Source organism: Cibotium barometz, chromosome 35, assembly GCF_041138505.1.
Source record: "Cibotium barometz isolate CiBa-2024 chromosome 35, ASM4113850v1, whole genome shotgun sequence".
In the NCBI taxonomy this organism is placed as follows: Eukaryota; Viridiplantae; Streptophyta; class Polypodiopsida; order Cyatheales; family Cibotiaceae; genus Cibotium; species Cibotium barometz.
Genome location: NC_141080.1, coordinates 47,207,541 through 47,223,309, shown reverse-complemented (window position 1 = coordinate 47,223,309; position 15,769 = coordinate 47,207,541). Strand labels below are relative to the sequence as shown.

Here is a 15,769-nt window from a genome sequence, read left to right as displayed (position 1 = left end):
GTAATCCTCAGTCCAGGATATGTCAGGCATGAGCTACGTAGGTCATTCCTTAGCCTTATTGAATCAATCAGTCAGTTGAAGTCCCTTAACCCACTTGGAGAGAATCATTCGTGCATATAGATGTCATAGAAGCCTAGAGTTTGCATCAGGACATGTGTGCATTCTTGCAGAGCATTCATCCCATATGCATTTAGGCCATCTAGACCATTGCAAAAGCCTCATAACTTTACCTTGGTAAATTTTCCATATTTTACAGTATTTATTTAGTATTTACCAACATTTAATACCATAAATAACCTATTTTATACATAAAATTCAGTCGTGTAGCATTAGCGAACCAGTCAGCCAACCGACCAGCCATTAGCACCCATATAAATAGCATCTTGCATTCATACATCAGGCATCTCAGCAATCAGCAGTAGGTGCATCAACGATTCAGCCTACAGGCCATAGACCTCAGCACTCTTCAGTGTTTTCAGCAAGCGATCCATCCTTCAGCCCTAGGAGCATCATTGTTGGACCATTCAGCCCTCCATCAGCAAAACACAGCAGCCTACAGCATTCAGCCTTCAAGAAACCTTGCGTTTTCAGCATACAAACAGTTTTCAGCATTCATCTCTTCATCGTTTTGCTACAGCCATCCAGTGAAGGTAAAACACACGCATTCATTAATTTACAGCATTCGTACACATCCTAGAAACAGTCCCAAACAGCCCATACCTCAGCCTCAGATTGGCAGCCTTCCTACATTCCATTGGGAAGAGTGCATAGACTTGAGATCGGTCATCATTGGTACTTCTATAGCCGTGTACAATTCAGCCCGACTCTTGGTCTTTCAGAGATCTTGCGTTTGGCTTATCTACAGTCCAAAGTCAGTCCAAGGTTATTCTCTTCAAAGTAATAAAAGCAAATACTCCTAGCAATAGGAAGAGGCCCTTCAGTGGGTAACTAGGGACCCAATCTGGTGTACAATTCTCTCTCTCTCTCTCTCTCAATCTCTTAAAGTTTGAAGTGATAAAGTGGATTGCTAAACTTGCGAAACTCAAGATAAAGAAGGTGGTGTGAGACTTGTGTGACAAGATCCTTAATTACGAATACTTCCGCTCCATGTTACATGTACAATCTCACAACCCATAAAGTGAGAGCTGCTTCTTCACATACTTCTGCTGAGAAATGAAGATACACTCGTCTTTCGGCCAAACCTCGAGCCCAAGAAAATAATGTAGAAGACCAAGATCATGTCAGAATATGCAGCGGAAATGATATCCAAACTTGGGTAGACAAGAGCAAGTAGACTGCAGAAAATAATCAGCACAAGAAACACAGAGAGAGAGGTGTAAACTCTTCTCTATACACAAGATCCCGGAGATAACTGAATGAGAAAGTGGAGGAGGATGGGGGGCAATATATACAAGCCCATGAGGGCAATCGGCCAGCTCTAGAAGAGGCCCACGACTGGACAAAATCCCACGACTGCTGAATATAGCAGTCGGCCAGCATCTGATGCCCCACGCCTGGACAGAACAAGTCGGCCAGCACTCAGACAGCCCACGACTGATACAGATGCAGTCGGCCAGCTTCAGAGTGCTCCTGGCATCAACTGGCAGCCCTCCAGCCACTAGAAAAAAATGGGAAAAATAGGGAAAAAATACGGGGAGTGTGGAAAAATGATATACGGGCGGGCACACCCACAACAGAGGCCCTGGTGTATAAAACTGGACAGGAGATGACTTCTAACACCCCCTCTCAGCTCCTGGCTGTGTAACCAACCACTGGGAGCTGGGGTGCCGCCTGAGCAAATCCTGAGAGCGACTTCGTGAAGAGATCCACCGTACTGTCCTCCGTCGAACAGAACTCCAGCAAGATGTCATCAGCAACAATCTGTTCACGAACAAAGTGCCTCTAGATGACCATGGGTTCCTCCAGTGGAAGCCCAAACCTGCAATGTAACCTCCTCCTGCTCCGTAAAAGTGCTCCTGGGCCATAAGTAGATCCCCTCGTGTCCGAATCTCCTCCCCAAACCGAGTCACTCCATCCGTGGAGTCGGACTCCATCCAACAATCCCCCTCCTGTGTACAAGAGTCCATGATCCTGCGCATGCCGCAGAAACCACAGGAAACGCAATCCTGCCTCACAAAGAGACATCTGCAACCAAGAGCTCAACTGTCTCATCAGGAAGCTCCCGTCCAATCCGGTGTCCATCAACCAGATCCATGAACCATACAGCTTCTGAATCACAGAGACATCACACTGCTCACAAGGATCAACACCTGTTACGGTGCACAAGCAAGTCCTGGAAACCTTCTGAAGACCACGCAAGGCCTTCTGAAACCTGTCAACCACCCCCTCTGAATCCGGAACCACAAAGCTTGGAGAAACCACCTCCTTCTGCAAGTAATCACCTGTCACCTGCCTGGCTTTCCGAAAGGTCCCCGTGGAAAGAACATCCTCAACTACTGGAAGTTCTATGTCCCGAACACGACAAGACATCAGAGCATAAGTGACCTGTTCAGCTTCCTCTGACTCACGAACACAAGAACTACCAACATCAGTACTGGAAAGTTCTTGCCGACTGCTGCCATCTACTGGCAAGCTATCCACCACCTGGTCTCGGAAAGCCCGCTCCTGCAGCGTATCCACACCTGAGTAGCCATTACCACACTGCCACTCATCACAATCCTGAGGACCTGGGAGAGAGAGTGCTGAAAGCCTGTAAACTCCATTCTCCACTCCACCTTCCCAAACCACTTGGCCTGTTGCTTTGTCCCGGAGAGCAACAAAATGCTCATCAAACTCCACCCGTACGACAGTCTTGCAAACCTGATGCACTGACAACAGATGAAAACCAAGTGTCGGAACATACAACACCTGGGAGAAATGCTTCCCCCCTCTGCCATCGGGAACTATCTCCATCCTGCCCTCACTGTGAACTGGGATAGTGGACGTATCCCCAGTAAGAATATGACCAGAACACCTGCAGAGATCCTGTAAACCGGAACGGGAAGGAGTCATGTGCCTGGAAGCACCACTATCGAGAATCCACTCCCGAGTATCCGTTGCCGAGAGTCCTCCAATCTCCTCCCTGCCTGAAGAAAATGAAGCATCGGTGTCCATCACCTCCAGGTGCACAAAAGCCGGAGTCTTCATGATTGCTGAGGAGTCTTCACCCTTCTCGGTCTTCCGCTTGGGACACTGCCTCCAGTAGTGGCCTTTCTCGCCACAATCATTACAGGTCCTCTCTGCCTTTAGTTTCTCGCGGTCAGCGTCGGACATCTTCTCAGAAGACTTCTCCGATGAAGCCTTCCCCTTGCCCGAGTTACGGCCTTTCGACCGTTGGCCAGTAAAGGCCTCCGAACCTCCACCCTGAGGAGGGTTCGTGAATCGTTCCTCCTGGTCCAAGACCATTGGCACAAGCTCCTCCCAAGTAATGGTGCTGAGCCTGCCACTAGTGATCAACGAGGAATAGAAAGCAGAATACTGACCAGGCAAGTGGGAAAGTAACGTGATGGCCATATCTTCGGACGATATCTCTTTCCCAGCTTGAAGGACTTCCTGCTGAAGGACCTGCAGCTTGTTAATGTGTTCCCGCATCGTTGAAGACTTTGCAGGGTTCATAACCCGCATCTGCACTTCCAAGGATATCCGCTTCATGGGTGACACCCTGTTGTACAAAGAAGCCAAGTGCTCCCATATGCCTCTCGCCAGCGTCATGTGCTTCACATGGTTGATCACCTGTGGTGTGCAATTGAGGAATATAAACGACCGGACCCTGGCGTTGACACGGTCCCACATTTGTGCCTGTGCGTCTCGGTCCTTCCTCGTCGATAATAACTCCCCTTCCTCAGCTTCCGGCCTTGGCACCCCTTTGATAATAAAATCAGCAAGATCATATGACTCCAAAACTGACTCCATCATGACCTTCCAGATGCCGTAATTGGACCCGTCCAACTACCGATCCACTGGGAACGTGGGGAGAGTCGGAATCTTCACGTGCTTCTCAGCCATCTCGATTAAATCTGCCATCTCAGAGAGTAACCTGAAAGGGTGGGTGGGTGGGAAAAAATCTGAAAATCAGAAAATATGCAAGTGGCTGTCCAACCCCTCTGCCCGCCTTCCTCTTGCACCTTCACTTCCCGTTCAGCCCGAAACAGTCCACCGATCAGCAACCTGTTGCTCCCCCTCTTGCTCAGAAAAACGCCCAAGATCTGCTAGAGCCTAGGGCTCTGATACCATGTCAGAATATGCAGCGGAAATGATATCCAAACTTGGGTAGACAAGAGCAAGTAGACTGCAGAAAATAATCAGCACAAGAAACACAGAGAGATGTGTGTAAACTCTTCTCTATACACAAGATCCTGGAGATAACTGAATGAGAAAGTGGAGGAGGATGGGGGGCAATATATACAAGCCCATGAGGGCAGTCGGCCAGCTCTAGAAGAGGCCCACGACTGGACAAAATCCCACGACTGCTGAATATAGCAGTCGGCCAGCATCTGATGCCCCACGCCTGGACAGAACAAGTCGGCCAGCACTCAGACAGCCCACGACTGATACAGATGCAGTCGGCCAGCTTCAGAGTGCTCCTGGCATCAACTGGCAGCCCTCCAACCACTAGAAAAAAATGGGAAAAATAGGGAAAAAAATACGGGGAGTGTGGAAAAATGATATACGGGCAGGCACACCCACAACAGAGGCCCTGGTGTATAAAACTGGACAGGAGATGACTTCTAACAGATCAGTCATCTCAAATGTCTTTGAAAGCTTGGACTGAACCTGAGTAACCAACCTAGTATCTGAGCCAGAAAAGATGAGATCATCAACATACAAAACAATGACACAAATATCTCCATCAGAAAGAAGCACATAGAGATTGTTGTCAACATATGCCCTCTCAAAGCCAAGAGATAACAAGAAGGCATCAATCTTTTGATACCAGGCACGGGGTGCTTGTTTGAGACCATAAAGAGCCTTCTCCAGAAGATACACATGGGTGTCTAGTCCCTGAATCACAAAACCAAGAGGCTGCTCAACATAAACTTCCTCCTCTAAATCTCCATTCAGAAAAGAGCATTTGACATCCATCTAGAACACGGGCCATCTGAAGTGTGCAACTAGAGCCAAAACAATCCTGATGGTGGTATACCTGGCTATAGGAGAAAATGTCTCATCAAAGTCTTCACCTGCCTTCTCAGTATATCCTCGAGCAACAAGGCGGGTTTTGTACTTGTCCAAAGTACTATCTACATGAAACTTGACTTTGAACATCCATTTCACACCAATAACACGACGATGTAAAGGACGCGGCACCAAACACCAAGTGTTATTCCTCTCAATAGAGGCAATCTCTGCTTCCATGGCTTGTTGCCACTGCGGATGTGAAAGAGCCTCCTTTGGACTCTCAGGCTCATCGATCTCCTGGAGAGGACTCATGAGAGCATAATTCACTATGTGATGAGATGCGGAAGCCCGAGATGAACGGCGAGGTCCAGGGGTGGTGGTAGAGATCTGGTTATGGAGCTGTGCATCAGTGAGACCGGAATCTCTAAAAAGTTGTTGAACCCACCGAGGTAGGCCAACCTTCCTCTCAAAGCGTGAAGAAGAAGATCTAGCTACAGTAGAGGACTCATCCGATGCTACTGGAAGTGGTGATGAAGTAAACATTGGTGAGGGTAATCCCGGAGTCAAAGTAGGACTCGTAGAGGAACTGGGAGCTGCAGAAGTTGGTGCAACATGAACGGGTGGCTGTAAAGTAGCAACTGGCACCGGGGTTGCAGCAGGGGAAGGAGGAGAAGGAGGAGCTGGACATGGAAGAGGTATAAGATCACTAGCATCTGCCGAGAATGGATCATCCACAAAGTCAAAAGATGCATCAGGTGGAGAGGAATCAATGCCAAACAAGCTCTCTTGATTCATCAAACCGAGCATCACGGGAAATGATGATGTCATCAACCTCCGGATCCCAAAAACCGTACCCTTTGGATCTCATACTGCAGCCTGTGAAGATCATCCTCTTTGACTTTGGTGGGAGTGTGATCCTTTTCTTATCTGGGACATGCGCATGAGCTTAAAGCAACACAACCGAAAACACGAAGATGAGAAACAGAAGGCTTGTGTCCTGTAAAAGCCTCCTCCGGAGTCATTCCCTCAACCGCTTTTGACTTTGCCCTTGTCAGAGGCAGCAAAAGCAGACTCTCACTTGCCTTTTCCACGAAGCATGCACTTTTCGGGGATATAACGCACTCAAAAGAGGGGAGAGGATCACGGAAATAAATATTATCCTTGAAAGAATCAAAGGAAGCAGGCAATTTATCAAGCAGTTTATGGATGGGATTGTTGATGGTGCTCCCATACTCCTCAAGATGCAGCTTGATACAGGTGAACTCTCCAATCTTCTCAATCAAGTTATCTGACTCATTGATTGTAAGCTTCTCAGATCCGACTCTAATTTGGCAATCTTCATTGTCGAAACTTTCCCATACCACCTCTAGATCTCTGTCCACATCTAATGAGCATTACTCAGGATAGAGACAAACTGTGCCTGTATAGATGGAGTCATGCAATGAATGATGATAAGACGAGCCCAAGCATCCAATATACTTCTCAAAGTAGGGTCCACCAAGTGAGGTGTGGAGATAGCCATCCACACACCGGCTCCTTCCAACAACAACTGAGTATAGAAAGACCAAGTATGATAGTTGGTTGTTGTGTAAGCTTCATGGAGTCACTGACTTGGGGAGGATTGTAGAATGGTATATGGGTAGGGGTGGGAGCAAGACCTAAATGAGAGAAACTCGGAGAGGAAAGATTGGGAATAGGAACCACTTGTGAGGCTGTGATGGTGCTAGAGAATCAATAGGAGAAGGAGCAGCAGTAGAGAAACCTCGTGAAGCCATGTCCTTTGACAAGAAACCTTCTCTTAAGAAAGGGGCTCCTCTCAGGCAGTGCATAGCAAGAAGAAAGGGAGGGAGGGTGGGAAACTGAAAGGAGAGGAAGAAGGAAGATCTCTCCAAGATGTAGATCCCTACCCTTAGCACCTAGAAGAGGGCTTCAGCAATCCAATCAACAGAAAAAATCAGCAATCTTCGCTGAAAATTCAGAAACACAACAGTCCCAAGCGTCAGATGAAGGAAACGCAGCAATCTTGAGGAAGCCTCTACTCCCGGAAGAAAACGCAGCACCTTCCACGCTCAAATCTGCAGAAAACGCAGCAAACTATCGAAGCTTCCGCTTCAAAACAGAAAAACGCAACTCTCTTCTACTCATAGGTCAGCGTTTTTCTCTGATACCATGAAAGAAAGTGAAGCAAACAGAAAACACAGATGTAGGCCCAGGTACAAGACTTGTAAATGCTGGAAACTGATGTTTATTGCTGAAAACTGAGCATGAGGGAAGCCCATAGGTGTTGTACAATGATAAGAAGCAGCAGCAGCTGCTAATGACTTCAAGAGGATGTTGAAAAATGAGATGAAATGGGGGAAAGGGGGTCAGCCCTTCTATATTCCCCATGATAGCTGGTCGGCCAGCTGTAGCAAGCCGACAGCTCCACAATAGCATTAAAAAATAGGGAAAAATACCTAAATAAATATGCACATGCAAGGCCTCATAAATGGCCAATACAAGCATGAAAATGATACAATAGACCCTCTAGAGATGATATATAATCCAACATAAACTCTGTGCATATTCAGTTTTCAACAAGTGTGATTGCATCATTAAGCTTATCTCAGAAATGCTTCCGCATAGGTACATGTTACGATAACTATGTCTAAGATGATGCCTATGGTTTATGGCCTTAAAGAGCACTATTTTTAGAGCGGACTAAACCTACTAACATCTCAAAACTTATCACAAAATTTAATGGGAATGGGGATCCGATCCCACATTTAGAGATGTTTAATCCAATTTGTGATGCCTTCGGCCATGTAGAAGATTAAGTCAAGCTCAGCGCCTTTGCCCTCACCCTTGATGGAGAAGCATGCCAATGATTCATGTCCTTGAAGACTGAGGACAAAGCCACCTCTCAAGCTTTGAAAGAGGCTTTCAAGGTTGGATATTCTCGCTAAGGTACCAAATGGAGCCCAATGGAGCAACTGTATAATGTAAGATAGAAGGAGGCAAAAACCATCAAAGACTACATCAATAGAGTTAGATATCTCCAGTCCTGCTCCAAATAGGGTTCTTTCAAAGCCTATTAAAGCTTCCCCTCTACTTCCTACAAAAGATTACCAAACCACCCCAGTGCAATACACTACAAGAAGAAAAAGATTATATCAACTTCGTGTGTATTTGTCTCCAAGGATGGGGAGACAAAAAGGTGGTAGCCTCACACTTGATCTAGGCACAGCCTGAAATACAGCCCATGTAGAGGATCTATTCATGTGCCAATGCCTTCTCTCGCAACCACCTTTGAAAGATTCACGAGTCTCCTCACATCTTCTGCTAAACTGGAGAGCAAATCAAAATTGTAGCAATGTCTCCTCTTTACTACACTTTTACATCTCATATTTTTATCCCCCTCTATTCCCTACGAAGGAATAACAAACCACTTATTTGTAGAACACTTGTGCCTATGTGCTAGGGTTTGAGAGTAGAGATAGAAAAGACAGCAGTAGAATCAAACACACAGCACACGTAAGAGTCCTAAACTATTGTTCTGTATTCTTCACAAGAAGAAAGTGTTACAACTTTGAGTACAAGAGATGGATGAGATTATAGGAGAGAACTCGCAGACCATGCTCTGCTGTTGATCTCCTGGCCAACCCACACATGTAGAAAAAAGCTCTGTAAGAGACTAGCGTTGAGAGGAATGCAGATGAAAATGACAATTTTCCAACATGTGTATTTAGAGCAAGGTGCTGGTCGGCTTGCAGACTTCTCTCAGCCTGCTCCAGAGGACAGCCCACGACCTACTGACTTGGCCGACTGCCATGTAAGCCCAGTGGAACGTGTCGTGACAGATTCAACCACTTGTCCAAGAGATAAAGAAAGAGAGAGAGGGGTGAGAGAGAAGGGTATAGGGAACTTGCACAGTACACCACACTGAACAGGGAACAGGCCCCACCCCCTTTCAAGATTTTATTCACGAACAATCCACAGGCTTTTCCAAGCCAGGAACAATACAATCAATGAATACAATATCGAACAAATATATCAAGGAAGAAATCTGGGTCGAAGTCGATGTCGAGGCACAAGATCTCTTAAGCCAAGCACACCACAAGGATGACTCACAAGAATCTCTCACCAGGCTAGTATCAGATCCAATATCCTAAATCCAAATCCAAGTCCAAGTCCAAGTCCAAGTCCAAGTCCCGAATCCAAATCCAAGTAAACTCAATACGCAATCTGTTAGGAGGTCTTCTCCTGGAAAGCTGAGAAAAACTTAAGCAATACTGGCGACTGAGAGCAACGCTACTGGGCGGTGCTAGGCGGAGTAAAGTAGCACAGGGCGGTGCTAGCTACTGCACAGTGGCAGCAGCGGTGGCTGCACAATGGCTGCACAGAGGCGGTGGCAGTGGCGGTGGTGGCGGCAGATCTAATCGGTAGCGGCGATGCGTGGGGGCGACGACGGTAGTGGCTCTGGACAGCAGCGGCGGCACTGGGTAGTAGCGGAGCTGAACAGCACAATGCGACGCAGGGCGGCTGTCCGATGGTGGCAGCGGCAAGTAAATGAAGATGAGGGTCTCCTTGCTCTCCCAAGCTTGATGATGATGTTGGTGAAGGTGAGGATAATCTCCAAGCTTCAATGAATAAGGAGAAAGGAGAGATTCATGCTTCTTTTATATGCTTTGCTTTTACTTTTTCACTATGCTTTCCTCTTTATTCTTTTAATAATAGAATATTACTCAACTTTTGTCAAAGTTCTTTAGCTTTTCTTGTCTAACTTCAGGGCCTTGCTTTTTGGCCCTAGAGCTGCTTTTTGGAAAAGCGATTTAGCTTTTGATCCGACTCAGTCTCCTCTTTCCAATGGTGCCCTTAGCTTGCAATCAACTTTGTTTGACTTTTTGCTTTTCTTGCTTTTTGTCCAAAACTCGTGCTTTTTCTTGAACCAACTTTATGATCCCTGTTCCCATGCTTTCATCAACATGTCCATGTGTTTGGGCATGTGTTCCATCATGTGAAATAGAGCTAGGAGGGCCAAATAGTTACAGCCACGTGGCTCCTGTGCTGCACACGTCATATGCCTGCAGCTCATGGCCTGCCTATTTGCCATGTGGCACCACTACAGATGAGGTGTGCCACATTATTGCAATACACTACAAAAAGATTAAAGATTGCATCAACTTCTTGTGCACTTGCCTCCAAGGATGGGAAGACAACAAGTGGTAGCCTCACATTTGACCTAGCCACAGAGGGAAATAGAGCCCCATGTTGAGGGTCTAGTGGACTAGAGTTAGCGAGAGGAGACTCCTCACATCTTCTACAAAACAGGAGACCAAACCAAGAGGGAGATTCTACGAACTTAAGGCAATCGGCAGCTTGATTGCAGCCATGTTTATTTACAAGGGGAGGAATAAACCAGTAATAAGCGGGTGAGCTAGTTGAAAGTTTCCATCCGTGTCCTCCTCTTACTGCACATTTAACAGGAAGGATACTGAGAGATCAAGCATGCACCAGGCATAATGCTACTTGAAGAGGTCCCTAAGTAAATCTGAGTTAACAATTAGCATGAAAACTGGATGGACGGTGCATTTGAGCATAAAGAACCTCCTGCATCTTTCTCTTCCTCTACTTGCACCCCAGTCCGACTCTGCTTGTGTGAAAGCAAGACCTACAGACCTACCTGTTTCAGCATCTAGTCCAGAATCGAATTCAACGTGCCAAAGCCCAATTCCAGACCCAGTTGCAAATGCATATGAAGTTGAAGGCCCACCAACGTTAGCATGAGGGGGGTCCCTCTGTAGATCACAGGATTTCAAGGTGGACATGTTTTCCAAAAGTTTGGACCAGATCTAGACCAAGGGGGGCCATCAGAACCACCACCCTTCCCACTATTCCAGATTAGTAAGGGATGTCACATGTATCACTCCAACATGAAGATGCATGTCTTACCCCATGATGCGATCTCTGAATGCTTCTTTCAGTAACACTTACTTTCCTTGGCAGGGGTTAGTTTGAAGACATTACCTCTTTGTCTTCGGCTTTGAAACCCTCCGCTTTGATTTGCTCATCACCTGCATTCATCAGGAGACACAATAAAATTCTCTAACCACCACATGGAACCGGCTCGCAAAATCAACTGCCTTGAAAGGTAAGTAGGATAAAGAACTGATATTCTGCATGATTGAAACATCAATTTAATTACCAACCTCCATCGTCCTGCAGATCTGATGTCCAAAGTGTGAGATTGTCCCTGAGAAGTTGCATGATCAAAGTGCTGTCTTTGTAAGATTCCTCGCTGAGAGTGTCGAGTTCAGAAATAGCTTCATCAAAAGCTTGTTTTGCAAGATGGCATGCCCTGGCATACACAAGAATCCAGTTCAACACTTTAAAATAAGGCTTTCTAAAGAGCTTCAATGTTTGAAAGGAATGGAGATAAGAGTGTGCCTGCTAAAGAAACTTACTGCTCTGGTGAATTAAAAATCTCATAGTAAAAAACAGAAAAGTTTAGTGCTAAGCCAAGTCTGATTGGATGCGTTGGAGACAAGTCTGTTGCCGCTGTATTGGATGCAGCCTGCCAAAACCAACAATAGTTGGATGCTTTCAAGACAGTTCTTGGAGAGACAAATGAAGACATGCTCTAACATTATCTCACGAACTTCTTTACTCCTTATGCTACTGATCTTCTAAAATTGAGCCCATCCCAATATATGCCTTTGAGAGCCAAACCAATGGCTTTAGTAATAAAAAAGTTGTCATATTTCTTTAGTAACTTATTTTGCTTTTCAGTTTTCTCATGTTACAAGAAATATTTGATTGTGAAGCCTCTGCCACTTTCTGAGGGAAGGCCTAGGGAAGGATGAGTGGAGGAACATAGAGAGGCTACAGGCCCTCTTTCTACAATCAGGTAAGAAATGTAAGTTCCACAGATATCGCTTCTTGAGACTCTCTAAGGATGGATTCTTTGAGATTCCGGGATACATACAAATACAAATGTCACATGCTAAGCATATCGCAATGGGCCGGCTCAAGATATCCTCCCACTGCCTTAGGGTAGAGACTAGCCGTGCTGAGGATATCCCAAGAGGCCTTGGTACACCCTTGTGATTGCGTGAGATTTTACTCTGAGTATCACACCAATGACATGAGGAATCTTTTGTCCAAAGCTTGCCTTAAGTTCACACCCAATTTGGTGGGGTGAGGAATAGTTTGAACCACCTTGTCTACGATAGTTGATTGTCACGTGCATCTCGCACTTGGATAACACGTGGACATATCTGAACAAGAAGGTGCACGACCTGGAGTGGAAACTGGTCCCATGTGAGCCCAGTCCGGGACAAGTCAGCCAGGGTTCCACTCTATGCGTCCAAGGTCAGGTGTGCATTCTCCTGCACATGAGGCAGTGCCAGTCCGTGCTGTGAGTCTCCCTCTGGAATGATGTCAGATGTTATGTGTATGTCACATGCACTCTGCACTCAGTGCATGGTGACAAGATGGCTCATCATCAGCAGTGCAACAGTTGTACAGTATTAGAACCCAGTAGGATGATATTTGTCGTACGCCGTGACCCCATTGTACATCCTCAGTCCAGGATAAGTCATGCACGAGCTACGTAGGTCATTCCTCAACCTTAGCGGGTCAGTCAGTCAGTCAAGTCCCTTAACCCACTTGGAGAGAATCATTCATGCATGTAGAGTCAGTAGAAGCCTTAGGGTTTGCATCAGAAAGCACTCTGCATCCTGCATAATATGCATTCATATGCCTGTGCATCGTTTAGAACATCCAGAAGCCTTAGGGAATTTACTAGAATTTATCTGGTATTTTTTCCATATGTAATAGTATTTATTTAGCATTATTTGCATTATTTGTCACTTATAAATATAAACTTTATTAAATGACCAGCCAACTTGACTAACCTCCAGTTAGTATAAATAGGCTTGCATAGGGCTTAGTTTCTCATTCAGTCTTCAGTGTGCTAATAGCTTTCCTCCTCAGCCCTAGGAGTTCCCTTGCCTTCAGCACTAGACTAGTCTCATCTAGCCCTTGTGAAACCGGCCTTCAGAGACCAAAGGGCGGTGAAAACAAACACTCGCACATAAAACACTTCAACACCATTGAGGACCTAGAAAAGGAAAACAAACAGGGGGAGCTAGAGTGCTCCTGCAAAAAGTACACGGACACCGATTGGTCCCAAATCGCAGTGGCGCCCCTTGCGGTATTTCTTTAATTGATTAAAAGAGCTTTGATTACAATATAAGGCTGGTAATTCAACCGTCCCAGTAGAACTCCTGAAGCCTGCAAAGAACCTGCATCTGGCTTCTTGTCCACACGGCATTCACAAATAAATCCAGCCATTGTTCGCATCGAAAGACTCTTCTCACATTGAGTCTGCATACAGAAGCTTTCTCCCATGATCAAGGCTGCCACAACCATCCATAGCCTCTCACACTATGACAGCATCACACCCTGACACATCCAGTGCTCCTGTATCACAACACAGACTCCCAAACTGTCTCTCAAAAGAGAACTCGCATCACAGCATAGCATACCATACAGTTGACACACCTGTAGAAACCCTCTCTACCTTCCAAGGGTACTATCCATCTCTGTCATGGATTCCCTGTCCCTTGTCCTATCAGTAGCAAGGCTGTACCAAACATGTGTCCACTCCTGTACCTTCTGTCTGCATGTGACCTATCTCCTGGAGAAACCCAAAAACATGTCTTTTCGAGAAAACCTACGACCTGTTTCCACATGAAACCCTTAGGCCTGTTTCCCTTTGAAACTTCTGTCCTGTTTCCATACATCTAGTTACCTGTTCCCTCATGAAACATCTGGCAACATAGAGATGCCCATAACTGTAGGTCCCACTGTTCCTTTCTAGGAGGAAGAAAACAATCTGCTCCATGAGCACACAGCCATGCGAGCTTGCATCTCTCCCGTGCCAAGAAACATAACCAAAAGATCTGTACTTGTAGCCAGAAACCCAAGCACATAGCTGAATTTTGCAGCCAAACAAAAACAGCCCATAAACTGTCCCAAAACAGTCCCGAACCCAAAGTAAAGAGAAGCTAAAAGTTCCATCAGTTGAACGCCATTGACATGATGTCTATGTTCATGAATATCCAGCCCTCCTTTCTGTATCAGCTGTCGTATAGCAGTCGCCTAAATCGGCTGTACCTGTCCATACAAATATGCCTGCAGCAATTCTGTTCAAAGCAACTTCTGTCAGCCCTGTCCGTACACTGTACGCCTGTCCGTACACTGTACGGCTGTCGTACAAGGCTGTACGGCCTGTATCTGAACCTGCAGCCACCTGTTGTCAATCGCCTGTTATGGCTGCCTCTGTCCCACAGCCCTGCGCCACCTGTACTCAGCAGTACCTGCAGTCGTACAGCGCTGTACGGCTGCTGTACGGCCTGTTACAGCACTCAGCTTACAGAAAACAGCCACACACAGTCTTCAGCAGCAGCCGCCAGTATATCCAGATGAGCAGCCTGACTGGAAAAGCACACGGTCCACAGTTGCATAGAAACGCGTTTCATACAAGTTCGAAACGTACGAAACGTTTCGAAACGTTTCGTCCTGTATGAAACGCGTTTTTTTCATCATCCAATTTTTTTTATTTTTTTATTTTTTTATTTTTTTATTTTTTTATTTTTTTATTTTTTTTATTTTTTTTTTGTGTACAATGTAGAGACGGATTGCATTGAGAGTTCTCTCCCAGGATTGCAGTTCAGGGCCTTGTGAGAGAAACTGGAGTACATGGGCTCTTTTTCACACGAAAAAGAGAAATAGACTCTCCTCAGCACAATTGGAGAGGCTTGTCTTTTGTCATTGCAATCTCTGATTGCTAGAACAAAAGGGTCATCCCATTGAGCCTCGCCAAGTGAATCCAGATAAGATTGATATCAGAGATTCCCGACATTCCTCAGGAGGAGAGAGACATCTATTCTATGCTCTACGAGGAGATCATGGCTCCGGCTCGCACTACACGATCTTCTCGAGAGGCTAGTACTAGTGGTGCACCTGCACCTCTAGAGGATGAGGCATTTGAGGATGAGGCTACCGGCAGTGACCTTGAGAGTGAGGCTGCAAAGGCAAAAGATGCAGATGAGGATGAGCATGAGGATGCAGATGAGGATGCAGATAGTAGCTAGCAGCTGCTGCCAGTATCATTTTATTTGGACATGTTATTTAGTTTGAACTTTGGACATGCTATTTATTTTGATCTTGGATTTTGAGTCATGACTCATCACCCACGTGGTGATCCTTTTGATTTCTGCTTAGTCATCAGTGATCACCCACGTGATTTGTGATATCATCATATCTTACATGTATTTTGTTTTTATTGAAATGAATTCAATGTGGTCTCTTATAAGTTATGTCAACAGTTTTTTCTTTTCTATATTTCAAGTTAAAAATATACATGTTTTTTCTATTTTGTATGAAACCTTTTTGTACCCGTTTCTTACCTTTTATGAAACGTTTCAAAACGTATGAAACCCGTTTCATACCTGCCGTTTCTGAAACGCCTGGCAACTATGAGCACACCCCCAACCAAAAGATAGGCGCCTGCTGCTTTTTCTGCCCAACAGCCCCTTTTTTTACCAAAAAGCTCACACGTGGCCCCAAAAATAGCATAAGGGCCACGTTTCTTTAATGAAAGGCT

General features: G+C 45.7%; 1 protein-coding gene across 2 annotated transcripts in view; it reads right to left on the bottom strand.

Moving 5' to 3' along the window:
* LOC147618532 (14-3-3 protein 7-like) overlaps window positions 1–15,769 on the bottom strand; it is a 49,060-nt gene that overhangs the window by 20,415 nt on the left and 12,876 nt on the right. Inside the window, exons 4-7 of one of the 2 annotated variants that reach the window (XM_086774988.1) lie at window positions 11,562–11,671; window positions 11,307–11,455; window positions 11,125–11,171; window positions 821–859 (exon numbers count right to left, since the gene is read on the bottom strand). In XM_086774988.1, the coding sequence (XP_086631114.1) occupies window positions 836–859; window positions 11,125–11,171; window positions 11,307–11,455; window positions 11,562–11,671 (330 nt within the window). In that variant the 3' untranslated portion in view covers window positions 821–835. Of the gene's footprint in view, window positions 1–820; window positions 860–11,124; window positions 11,172–11,306; window positions 11,456–11,561; window positions 11,672–15,769 lie in introns of those variants that run through there. The other variant, XM_086774989.1, reaches the window with a different exon arrangement.